Source organism: Sphaeramia orbicularis, chromosome 16, assembly GCF_902148855.1.
Source record: "Sphaeramia orbicularis chromosome 16, fSphaOr1.1, whole genome shotgun sequence".
NCBI classification, from domain to species: Eukaryota; Metazoa; Chordata; class Actinopteri; order Kurtiformes; family Apogonidae; genus Sphaeramia; species Sphaeramia orbicularis.
Window position 1 is genome coordinate 25,295,885 of NC_043972.1, and position 12,292 is coordinate 25,308,176.

General features: G+C 37.3%; 1 protein-coding gene across 6 annotated transcripts in view; it reads right to left on the minus strand.

Moving 5' to 3' along the window:
- cobl (cordon-bleu WH2 repeat protein) overlaps window positions 1–12,292 on the minus strand; it is a 75,435-nt gene that overhangs the window by 40,531 nt on the left and 22,612 nt on the right. For 4 of the 6 annotated variants that reach the window (XM_030157584.1, XM_030157583.1, XM_030157580.1 and 1 more), the window contains exons 4-8: window positions 10,549–10,759; window positions 6,510–6,738; window positions 4,633–4,677; window positions 3,315–3,403; window positions 2,407–2,478 (exon numbers count right to left, since the gene is read on the minus strand). In XM_030157584.1, coding sequence (XP_030013444.1) covers window positions 2,407–2,478; window positions 3,315–3,403; window positions 4,633–4,677; window positions 6,510–6,738; window positions 10,549–10,759 — 646 coding nt within the window. The remainder of the gene's footprint in view (window positions 1–2,406; window positions 2,479–3,314; window positions 3,404–4,632; window positions 4,678–6,509; window positions 6,739–10,548; window positions 10,760–12,292) is intronic. The other 2 variants (XM_030157582.1, XM_030157585.1) reach the window with 1 other exon arrangement.

Consider the following 12,292-nt stretch of genomic DNA (forward strand, 5'->3'; position numbering starts at 1 on the left):
TACCGCGGTTAGCGTAGCTTCTCAGTATAGTTAGCCTGCGTGCCTGGTGCTTAGCGGCGTGGAAAAAAAGAATTGTCATCATGTGGTACGGTGATGAAGACCCCTTTAAACCTACCAGGAGGGCTTCCCCTGGACCATCATCTTATAGAGCACAGGTGTCAAACATGCGGCCCGGGGGCCAAATCTGGCCTGCCAAAGGGTCCAGTCCGGCCCCTGGGATGAATTTGTGAAATGCAAAAATTACACTGATAATAACAATCCTTTTAGTTCAGGTTCCACATGCAGATTAATTCAATTTCAAATGGGCAGGATTCAGCAAAATACTATCATAATAACATATAAATAATGACAACTCCAATTTTTTCTCTTTGCAAATGTAAATATTTTCATGTATTTACACTAAAACAAAGTATTATTTCAGAAAAAATGTGAATAACCTGAATAAATATGAACAACCTGAAATATCTAAAGAGAAGTACAATTTGAACAAGATTCTGCCTGATATTAAATGTTGTGTATTTGTAGATCCACTGTGATCTGTAAGTTATAATGAACATGTGGAAATGATAAACTGAGGCAGAATATTGTTAAAGTTACACTTATTTTGTCAGTTTGTTCATGTTATTCACATCTTTTGAAAGGATAGTTTATAGATGTAAACCTTTTCATAACGTAAATGTACTTGTTTCGCTCTAAAACATAGAGAAAAGTTTGGAATTGACATTATTTATATATTATTATGTTATTATTTTACTGGTTCGGCCCATTTCAGATCAAATTTAGCTGAATGTGGCCCCTGAACTAAAATGAGTTTGACACCCCTGTTATAGAGAGAGAGGGATTGTGGATCTACCTGCTCCCTTTGCCGGCGATGGCAGCCAGAGTTTCCTCAGCTGGAAGTGGAAGTCGGAGCTAAAGCGGGCGACACCGGTGAGTTCAGCTGGAGCTGGTGACAATACTCCCCACCTGTCTGTGACAGTCTGCTTTTCTACAACGGGACAGCCTTCTCGATGTGGTGAAGTCAAATTATGCGGCCGTGAAAGAGAAAATGGGATCGGCTTTTGGACAGAGACAGTTAATGGACCGTTTTAGAGCTAACATATCGGCTCGTTCACGAGTTCTGGGGCAGAGCCTGGAGGTGTACGCGGCTGATGTGAGCCGGCTGTTAGCTGGTACTCGTGTTTTTGCCTCTGAGTTGCGCGCATCACTGTAGTTAGTGAACATTGAAACTCATCTATGGTGTCTTTATCACAAGCAGACATACTGGCAAATAACAAAACACGCAAACACGAGTCCAAAGAAAAACACGATATAAAGCAACAGTTGTGACTTTCTGGACCCAGATAGCATGCCTACCAATATGGAGGTTGTAAACAACAATCACATGACCAGTGACGTCAGCTGCAAATCCTGAATAACTGGGCAAACATGAGGAGGTCAGGGGTAAGTTTGAAGAGCCATGAATGAGCTAATGCTAAGTGCTGACTTACTGTCTGGGTAAAACAGTAAACCTTGTCATGCACTGTAACAACGTCTTGCTAGTCGCACCTGGTCACCCGATTGGGCTGTCTGTTAAAAAAAAGTATCGGTATGTGAGTGAGCTGACACGTAGAGCTGATAATCAAACCCTGTCCCAGCAGAAATCCAAGCATTCCATCCAGTCAGAGAATAATAATTAAGGGAGGAATTAAAAATGGACTACTAGAGCACTCCAGTCCACATAAAACAAACAGCAATAGAATGAAACTTGAAAAAAAGCTGACATGGGGATCCTGCTAAAGTAATATTTTTGTTAACGAGAACGTCTACTTATTTAATTTTGTGTCATGTAAATACTGATTAAAATGGATGTTCCTAACCTGAGTATGATGTAAGTGTCACTGTAATTATAATCTACTGATGTTATTATTACTTTTTAACATGTAAAGCATTAATATATAATAATGGTGACATTTTATATGTCTGTTCTTATTTCATTTCATTTATTTCATTTCATTTATTTATTCATTCCAATTGAAATGACTGACTGGAAAGGAACAGGATGAAGAAAACATATCAGTTTCAGTATTAGTTTTAAGTTTGTTTTTAGTACTGACTTTCATTGTGTTTATGTATATTAGTGTGGATGTATGGCTGTGATTTCCATTTTGTGTAACTTCTGCTGCTGCTGTCTTGGCCAGGACACTCTTGAAAGAGATTTTTAATCTCAATGAGCTTTTTTTCCAGGTTAAATAAAAGTTATAATAATATAATTTTGCATCAGGTTGGATACTATAAAAGACAATCTCTAGCCCTGTAAATACTATATATTGTGTAACTGTCTGTATTATTTGGTCCAATCATTGTTTATTCCCCTGAAAGTAAGATGTTCAGTTAGACATTTCCAGGTGTGTTTGTAATACTTACATTAGAGTGTTTGTCTGTATTTTGGAACACTTTACCATCAGAGTCAGTCATGTCCATAGATGTTGTTTCAGTCTGCGAACATGCAACATTCATTTGGTCATGCATTTAACCTCTTCTGAGACTAACAATAATCACTCTGAGTTAGCAGGGTTCCTACAGGTTTCTATACGTTAAATTTAAGACTTTTTAAGACCTTTTAAGATCAGGACAAAATGTGATGCCCATTTCACAGCCTATTACATGGCCATACTGGCAAAAATTCATGACTCCTACAATTTAGGAAGGTGTATTCATTCACACCAATGCCTTGATTCCCACCGTTCCAAGTCATTTTTCAGTGGGGGCTGCAAAGTTAGTGATAATTGGTTCCTAATTTCAATATAAATTGTCAGGTTGGAATGGGTGGAACTGAGTCGACAAACATTGTTTTCTTTGCAGCTTGGACATTTAACAGACACATTTACATACAATACGGCGAATAAGTTTATGGAAACATAACTTAAGACCTACCATATCAAATTTAATACCTTTGAAAGAATTGCATGTAAATGCCGCATATTGCATATTCATTGTGGCAAACGTACTAATTGGATGCAGACGTGCTACTTTGCTCCTTTGAAAGATGCAACCCTTAGTGCGCACTGTTAGTAAATCAGTTTGTACATTTTTTTGCATGTGCAATGAGTTTGCATGGGTTTTTATACAAGCAAACCTTTACTAGATCCAGCCTTAAATGCAGATTTGTAAATTCAAGAATTTTAAGACTTTTTAAGACCCTGCAGGAACCCTGGTTAGTTTAAGTGCTGTCATTGTGATGATGATGATGATGATGTTCATGCTGTTATCACTGCAATGATTATAGCATTACATATTACCACAAAAGCAGGGACAGCATTCAGGAAGCTTACCTTGGATTTTCTCCTACTGAACTGGAAGATACCCAGGAGGCCTTTCTTCTCAGCTCTGCCCAAACTAGTAGTACTAGAGCGGATGGAGTCTAGGTAAAGACACATAAAAACAGAAGGAGTGACACATCCTCAAATTAAAAGTGGTAAAGAGAAAGCAAGAAAACACTTAAACAGGACTTCAGGAAGCTTTAAGAGGGAGACAAATGATTCCACAGGGTTACATTAATTATTGAGTGTGTTCACATGCACATCATTATTCCACTATTACTCTGAATATGAAGTAATTCTGAATTTGACAGGTATCATGTAAACAGTATAATCCATTTGGGTATTGCAATATTATCCCACAGTATTATTTTATAACGATTCAGTTCAACACAGTACAATGAATCTAATTAGCAGATTTTGCATGTTTTACAACAGACTGCAACACATAGCCCCCGTTTATGATCAACTGGAGAAATGACAAACATCCTCTATGGCAGAGGTGGATGTTCCAAAGAATAATTCACATTTCTAGTTGGAACAAAAATAACAACTACTTTTAAACTTCAGAAAAGAGGTTTTTGAATATGAGAAACTATTCAAAAGCGGACCTTTTCAAAATAGTGTTTGAGGAAATAAGGAAGTAAAACACATCAGTAAAAAATGTATGCACAGGTATGCACGGCTGCGACAGTAATATCAGTGGAGTATTCATTTTCATAGTCACATAAACACTTTATTAATTTTGTCTTTTTCAGAATAACGCCAAAGACAGAATACTATGCGCATGTAAACATACTCACTGACAACAAATTTAATTAATTCAGTGGGATTTCCCTGACAATGGTGTTAATTTACAGTACACACAAATATAAAAGCCATTTCAGTGTGATCTCATTTTTAATTGGACAACCTGATACTACAAACAATCATTTCTGTCACTAAATAAATTTATTATTATCTACTGAATTCAATCAGCAGAGGGCACTATAACTTCACTTTTCTAGGTCTCTTCTACCTAACCTTCACAGTCTACAGAGCTGTAACTAACAAGGAGTCTAGACAATGCTGTTGGCTTTAGTACAGAGAGGAAACGTAAACCAACCACAATCATAATTCAGGGTTATTTGAATTTGGAAACAGCAGAGGCACACTACATTAACAGCAAGTCAGCAAACTACAGGAACTAATGATACAGTACAACTAAAACCAAACGCAAGAATTATTGTTTTAAGCAAACAAGCGTATGGAATGTAGTGGGGTTAAATAGCAGGAATGTTAGGCAAGTGCGTTAGTTAACACCAAGACAGACAACACGTCTTAAAACTAATACCTGAATAGTTAAGAACAGGAGCAGAAGCCATTTTAGGCTGGAGAACTGAAAAACATACAAGGTTTAGAAACATGTAAAGTCACTGATAAATAAATCACCTGCAGCAAAAAGAACTGTTAAATCTTTCACTTGCTCAGATGCAATTGCCAGGGTTCAACTAAAGCAAAACCCTGGTTTATTTGTGCTATATCTAAATAAATATAATTTATTTCTCTTAATAAATCACTTAGCATGACCTTGAGAGTTATGGTGAAAAACTGAAAACTAAGGTGTTTCACAGTACATTGTAGAACAGCGCAGATTATAAAAATTACATAATGTTCTAAACATGGTTGTGACATATCTTTTATGACCATAAACCACAAAGTCATGCTAAGATCATCATTACTGTATATGAGTGGGTACTGAATGTTACCAAGGCAACACAAAATAACATCAAATCTTAGATTGTGACTTGTCAGTTTGAAACATCTTCAAATTTAGCTTTAAAATGATTATCTCATCTAATACATCTAAAGTATTTGTCAAGGCCCTTTTAGTTGGATATCTTAGAAAAGCATAAACCAACCATGTATTTTTCCTATGATTTGTCATGTTTTGTTGCTGGTTCAACAAATATTTTCAAGCAATTTTCAGTTTCTACATAAGGAACTGTAAGATAGAGCACAGTCTAAGTTGTGTTTTGATTCCATACATAAATTCAGAACAAGGCAGTGACTTAATTGTAACTTTAGGCAAAATATGAAATTTCACTAAAAATATGTCCATTTGTTAATTGACAGTATAGGTCTAATTACAAATGCCCTGTCCTTGACGTTATATGATAGGTTTTTTTGGCTCTGCAGCATGCTTATTGCACTTAGTGTGATATTAACCAGACCAGCACAGATAAAATGACACAATAGCAGAACCAGCCAAGGAACCTATCAGCTTCCAAAACATCTTTTATCTACTTCAACTAGCCTACTAAATTTAGAAGGCACTTTCACACAGCATCAAGGTTCAAGGTTAGTTTCTACTAATTATTTATTCTCAAATCTACACGTGCAAATGACTATAAAAGTATCTGCTGTATTCAGTTTTCAGGGTTCCCACACATTTTCTCTTCCATTATACAATTTCCGTGACTGTCATTCATGGTAACAAGACGCTTTTGTATTCAGTTTCACTTCAAATTCTCAAAATAGTCAGTCTTTAAATGATCCTTCATTAAAAAACTAATATTACAGGCATTGAAGATTCTACAGGTTTCAACTAATTTAATTAACATGTTTTTACAGATGTAAATTTTAGATATTTCAGACAAATTTCCATCTATTTTCCAGTCTGTGCTGGCAAAAAAAGTAACTTACAAAGCTAATCAATTTGTATTTCATTCTTTAATTTTTTTCCACACATTTTTAATGCATAGTTCAAATTACTGTAGATTTTTGTTTTGTACAGTATAATAACTTTTTATATTCTTCCCAAAAATACATATTTAGACTGATTTCAATGCAACAATACAAAAGCAATGTTGACTTTTCTGTAAAATCAAAATCAACATATTGTAATGACTAATTTGCAGATGTTTGGATTGGACTTAAACTGAACTGACTTAAAAGTATCCATAAAAAAGGTATTTAAAAAAAAAAAATACTTATACTAAGCTGCAATAAAACAGCAAAAATATGTTATAGTGTATTTGTCAAAAATGTAATTCTGTGATTTTTCTCAAAACACTGGACTATTTTACCTAATTTCATGAATTCCAGGAGTGAAATTAGTCTAAATGACCATAGCTGTAGGAACCATGAGATTTACATAGTCTTTTAAAGATGTTTAAGTTCTGAGAGAAAAAAAGCTCACATACACAGAGTTAAGTAGCAAAAATATACCTAGACTCTGATCATGCACATAGAGCTCCTTGATTCCCAGCTGAGTCAGAGATTTATCCAGCGGTAACTCGTGGCGACTGATGCTGTCCTTCAGGAGCAGGACATGAACAGGGTCCAATTCACACTTGTCACAGATGACCGGTACCAGAGCCTGAAGTGGGAGCAATGGGTTGACCCGAACCACTGCCTTCTGGCTGCTGTGATAGTTCACCATCAAACGCACTGATTTCTAAAACAGAAAAAGGAGAAAGTTACAGAAAATTAGAGGTGAAGATCAAACAAGGGGACTTCATCCGACAGTCTATATGTTCAATGTACACTGTTGCCTCTAACATTGGAATAAAATAGTTTTCCCTCTTCTAATGAAATGATTGTGACTGTGATTTATTCTTGATAAAGTGTAATTGGGACTCAGTATGTGATCACTACATCTCATCAAAGGTGGTTACTGATGTTTATCAACTGGAATAATAAGAGGAATGTGTCTGAAAACAAATTTATTCCAACTTTATGTGCAACAGTGTATATGGACAATGTTAAGGACTAGGGATGCAATGGTACAGGTTATCCATGGATCGAGGTTCTTGAGTCACGGTTCACAGTTCGGTATGGTTCAGACGCAGAACCTGGCTGGAGCCTGGCTGTGCACCGAAACATGACTGGGAGCTGATGGAGAGCCTTAAGGTTCATTTATGTTCCTTTACGAACGTAAATAGGTCTGTCCGTTTCTAACACGGACGAGCCCCCACTTGTTACTACTCTGGCTCAGGAGCAGCAACAAAGAGGGGAGACCACACAAGGCACAAACAGTTTAACCAAGATGTATTCAATAAAAATAACGTGAACGTGTAAGTCAGTAGTGGAAGCAGTGATGATGGTGCATGTGGTGTGCGGCAGTGTGGATCAATCAACTAAACTAAATGAAGACAGCCCATGGTCAGGTCAGGAGAGGAGCAGAGAGAGAGCAACCATGCTCTCGGCCAATTTATGGGCTTCAGCCAGGTGAGGCAGATGAGGGCCTGATTGGGACAACACCCCCAGCTTCCTGGACAGACAGAGGAACAAGAATGATGAGCAGCAAGGGCTTCACAATAAAGGCCACCCGCTGGCCGTCACAGTCATGTGTCACTGCCTCCATACTTCCATGCCTCCTGTATGTTGGAATGAGTGTTTCTCAATCAATCCTACAGAGGGTGCCACTCTTAATTACCATACTGGCCAAATACCATGAAGAAGAGTACATTTTTTTGAGAAGAAGAAGAAAGTCAATAATAACAAACATGGCGACAACAGAGGAGGTTTTACTAATGTGGATACTAATGTTAATAATGAGATGGGTAGTTAGAAGTAGAAGGGCTGTGCTCCGCTTCCAGCACGGGCCTAGGTCTGCCGTGTCCGGCTCAGGCAGGGTCTCACTGCATCCACCTCCGCCACTCAATGCTTTAGCCGGGCTCCAACCAATGACAGTAGAATACCGTAAGTCAGTTGTCTTGCAAAGCTCTAATATAAATGCGAGTTGTCCGTAAATGTCATTTGAAAATGATAAATGAGCCGTGCCACGGTACATGCTCGTACCGAACCATGAGGGGTGTACCAAACGGTACAACATGTACCGTTGCACCTTTATTAAGGACATTGGGGGAATTGGTTTTGTTCTCATAGTAAATCCACCAAACTGTGAGAAGCTGCAAAATACAGAGGTGATGGATATTTTAACCTTTGTTGCATCCACCAAAATAAATAAATATCTCCCAAACAGGTGGACACTTTGAATGATAAATAAGAGGTGTTCTATGTAAAACATGTTCAAAGCAGAGGAGTACTGATAATGTCAAATGTGCTTCAAGTGAGACATATCTTGCTGACAGAAAAAGGGACATGGTGGGCAGTAAATGGCGTCCATGTATCTCATCTACAACACTATAATCAATGCCAAACACTACATAGTGTTCTGTTATGGAAAACAGACAAACAGGCCAATCTGTACACAGTCTTTATCAACAAGTGGTTCACAGCCACCTCTGTAAAAGGACAGAGCACACTTAGAAGTTAAGAGGTTTAGAATTCATAAATGGCTCTTCAGTCAGTGGCTCTCAAGTGGCTTTTGTCTGTGATATTCAATGTTATGTATTACTACAGGTACAGGACAAGTGCTTGAATTACAAGAGAGCGCAAAGGGCATTCGTTTTTCTCAAGGTCTTCAAATTCAAGCAGTTTTTGTTTATATAGTAATATATTTTAACTTACTACAGTTTAATTTAAATGGGCGATGAAGAATGAATCTACAGGATGAAGGAAGATGTGATGGAAATCTGGACGGAAGATCCTAAATGTGTTTAATGCAGACAAACATAGTTATGTATCAGTATATGTAACTATGTTGCTCGTAACTGTGCTGATAGGAAGCTAAAGGATAGACTGTTGTAGGGAGAAGGGGTGGGATTAAATAAGTTATACTTCCTCCCACTCCTTTTCAAATGTGCAAACGAAGTCATGTATATGTATAAGTTTTTTGTTTGTTTGTTTTTCCATGACTTCTTACTGCCTGTTTTATTTCTAAAGACTAAGTAAGATTACTTTGTCTTGATGCATATTCGAAATAAACTAAACTTAAAAAAAACAAAAAAAACAAAACATAGTTACATAGACTTGGGGCTGTGCTACCAACTGTGTAATCCTAAAATATTGACAAATTAGTAAATACCAGAAAAAGGAGTTGATTCCACTGAAATCCTGGTACTCCAGTAATGGACATGTGCCTGTTTCTGTTCAGCTTTCATCTCTTACGTAACAGTAACTGAGCTGCCACGGCTTGAAGCTAAAGTTTGTATGCAAATGAATATCAGTAATTGAACACTTGTATGGATATAGGACTTACTGTTTGACCACACCAATCTGGTTTCTGTCACCACAATTCTACTGCTGAATTGTATGGCATTACAGAAATCTGATCCATTTATGTTTTTGTGAGGGTGAACTATCAATTTGTCTCAATGGTATTTAAAAGCAAAATATACTGTAAATATAAAATAAGGAAGCAGTATGAACAGGCTCTAAATCCTTCCAACACTGAACTAGACTGAACATCTGAACATAAATGAAGGTTGGATTGTTATTTAAGACTGGTTTATCACAATACTAGTGTTTTAAGGTCATTTACATCCCCAGTTTAACTGCTATGGCTGGACTATGGACTTTGTAGGTCATGAAAGGCTCCCATAATCGCACAGTGAAATATTCATTTCAGCGGTTGCAGGTAGTATGAGAGAATAGACAGAACAGATGAGAGGAGTGAATGACAGCAGCATCTGAAATAGTGTCGGTCTCTGGCCAGGGGCCAGGCGGGGTCAAAGGGAGAGAGAGCAGCCAGTGAGCCCTGAGAAGAGCAGAGAAATAATGCATGGTAACTAAAGGTAAGGCCCTCATCAAATATTTAAACTGTAGGAGGAGAACACAGAAGAAGGAGAAAAATGAAGAGAGAGAGAAGCAAGGCTCATCAAAAAATACAACCCATGATAAGATACTGTACAGAAAGATAAGACAGAGAAAAATGTGTGGAGTAAAGACAAAAACTGCACACTCAGAACTGCAAAACCAGAGTAAAAAAAAAAAAATGTCGGTGTCATGCTAGGCCGACTGGCATCCTACCTTTGCAAGGGATCTTACAGGTTTCAGCTTTTCTTTCTGCCAGTGGTCAGTGGCAAGAGATAGAGATGGGTGGATGGATATTATGTAAAGCAACAGGCTACAAAAGTAGGCTTACATTATTGATGCTATAACTGCACCTTCTAAAAAAACTCTGGTATTCTAGGCTACAGTAAGGATATATGATTAACATTTATAGGTTTTTTTTTGGTTATACACTATTCTTATTATTTCATTCTCGAATACATAAAATAAAATAGATCTTTCTAAATTTATGGCTCAAAAATTAAAAAAAAAAAAAAAAAAACATATATCAGTGCATTTTAAATATGCTGTGACATTTAAAACACAAGGTCCAAAACATATCACAGTATCAGTCTCCATTAAAACTCACCTCTGGCACTTTGGGTGCAGGTCTGCGCACCAGTTTCTCCTCCAACACTTTCTCCTTGATGAGGATGCAGGCCACGTTGAGGGAGCCCAGCAGCACGTTGGGCTTGAACCCCAAAGGGTGGCCCTCAGGTGTGAGCAACTCCAGGGTGTGTAATGCTGGATTCAAGTGGTAGCGGCTGCACAGCTCAACCAGTAGGTCCATCAGCGCCTTACTGAAAGAGGCAGAAACATTGAGACAAGGAGTGAGAGAGAGAAAGTGAAAGGGGGGAGGAGGGGGGGGAGGTAGGATGAAAGAACCACATGGGGAAATAGGAATAGAGGGAGAAAGAAAGGGAGGCAGGGGATGAGATAGGGTTACAAAGCCTCACTAGCATTAGCTCCAGTAATTAGAAATGCAGGTACTCCATACAGTACATACACAGTCACCCTCACCTGTCAAAATAAAGAATACAATATCAAACACAAGCTGTTTTCAGACACGTGGAAATTCTAATAGAATATCATCAAAACCCAGAATGACAATCCTGCAAAATTTCAAATGACCACCATGAAGATACACATATATCAGGTGTTCTTTATTTAACATTTTGTTAATCTTATAATTACTTGAATTAATTTGTTTTACTCTGAGCTACTAATGCTAATACTAATGCTGATGGAGTGAATTGAATTGAACTATTGAACTCGATATAGAGTTAAAATACATGACCTAAGCTAAAAAACAAACAAACAAACAAATAAATAAATAAATGCTTTCTTGGACTGATTAGGAAAAAAAATGACAAAAAATGCATCTGTTGTGTGTGTGCATGTATTTTTGGGGGGCCGCTGATGAGGAAGCCTATAGTACTACCTGTCAATCCTGGATAAAGAAACCAAGAGACAGTCTCCTATGTTTTCTGGGAACAGCCAGATCGTATGACAGAACTGAGAGAGATACCACTACAAAGGACACCATTGACAATCACTACCACATGGCCTCTGACTACAACTAAAATGACACTCTGCAATAGAAACGCCATCCAAGCTACTGTGTAAATTTTCTTCTAAAGCTGATTTTGTGCTAATATATTTTGAAAAGCATCATCCCAGTCAGAGCTACTTGACAAAAGTGATACTGCTGAATACAGGATTGATTTTACCGTTTTTAAACCATAAACGGTCACATGGGGGTGAGTCATTTTCAGTGAATGCTACAAAATTAAGCACACTGAAATTGCAATGAATTTTAGTTTGAACTAGTCCACATCATGCATGTTCCAATGCTGCTCGGGCTGATTTGCAGGAAGGTACTGCATTAAATAAAACATTATATATTGGAACTGGGGAAAGACAGAACCACCAACAAAGGACCAATGGATCACAATTATTGGGGGAATATACACAATGGAAAAAATAACTCATGAACTGTGACTACAAGAAGCACAAATGGACAAAAAATGGAATAAATGGAATGTTTACGGAACTCAGAATGGTGGAAGGACTGAATAAATCTGAATGTAATGTCAGGTAGTGTACCCAAGCGAGGTTTCTTTTTCTTTTCTTTTTTTTTTTTTGATGATTATGTGTTTGTAAAGGTTTGTTTGCAAGTTTTTGTTTTTTTTTTTGCTGATTATGTGTTTGTAAAATTTCAATAAAAACTCAAGTGAAAAAATAAACATTATATATTGTAAGTACAATGTGTATATATCACACATTGTATGATCGGGAATAAAACCCTTACTATTATGCAGCTTAACAGTGTC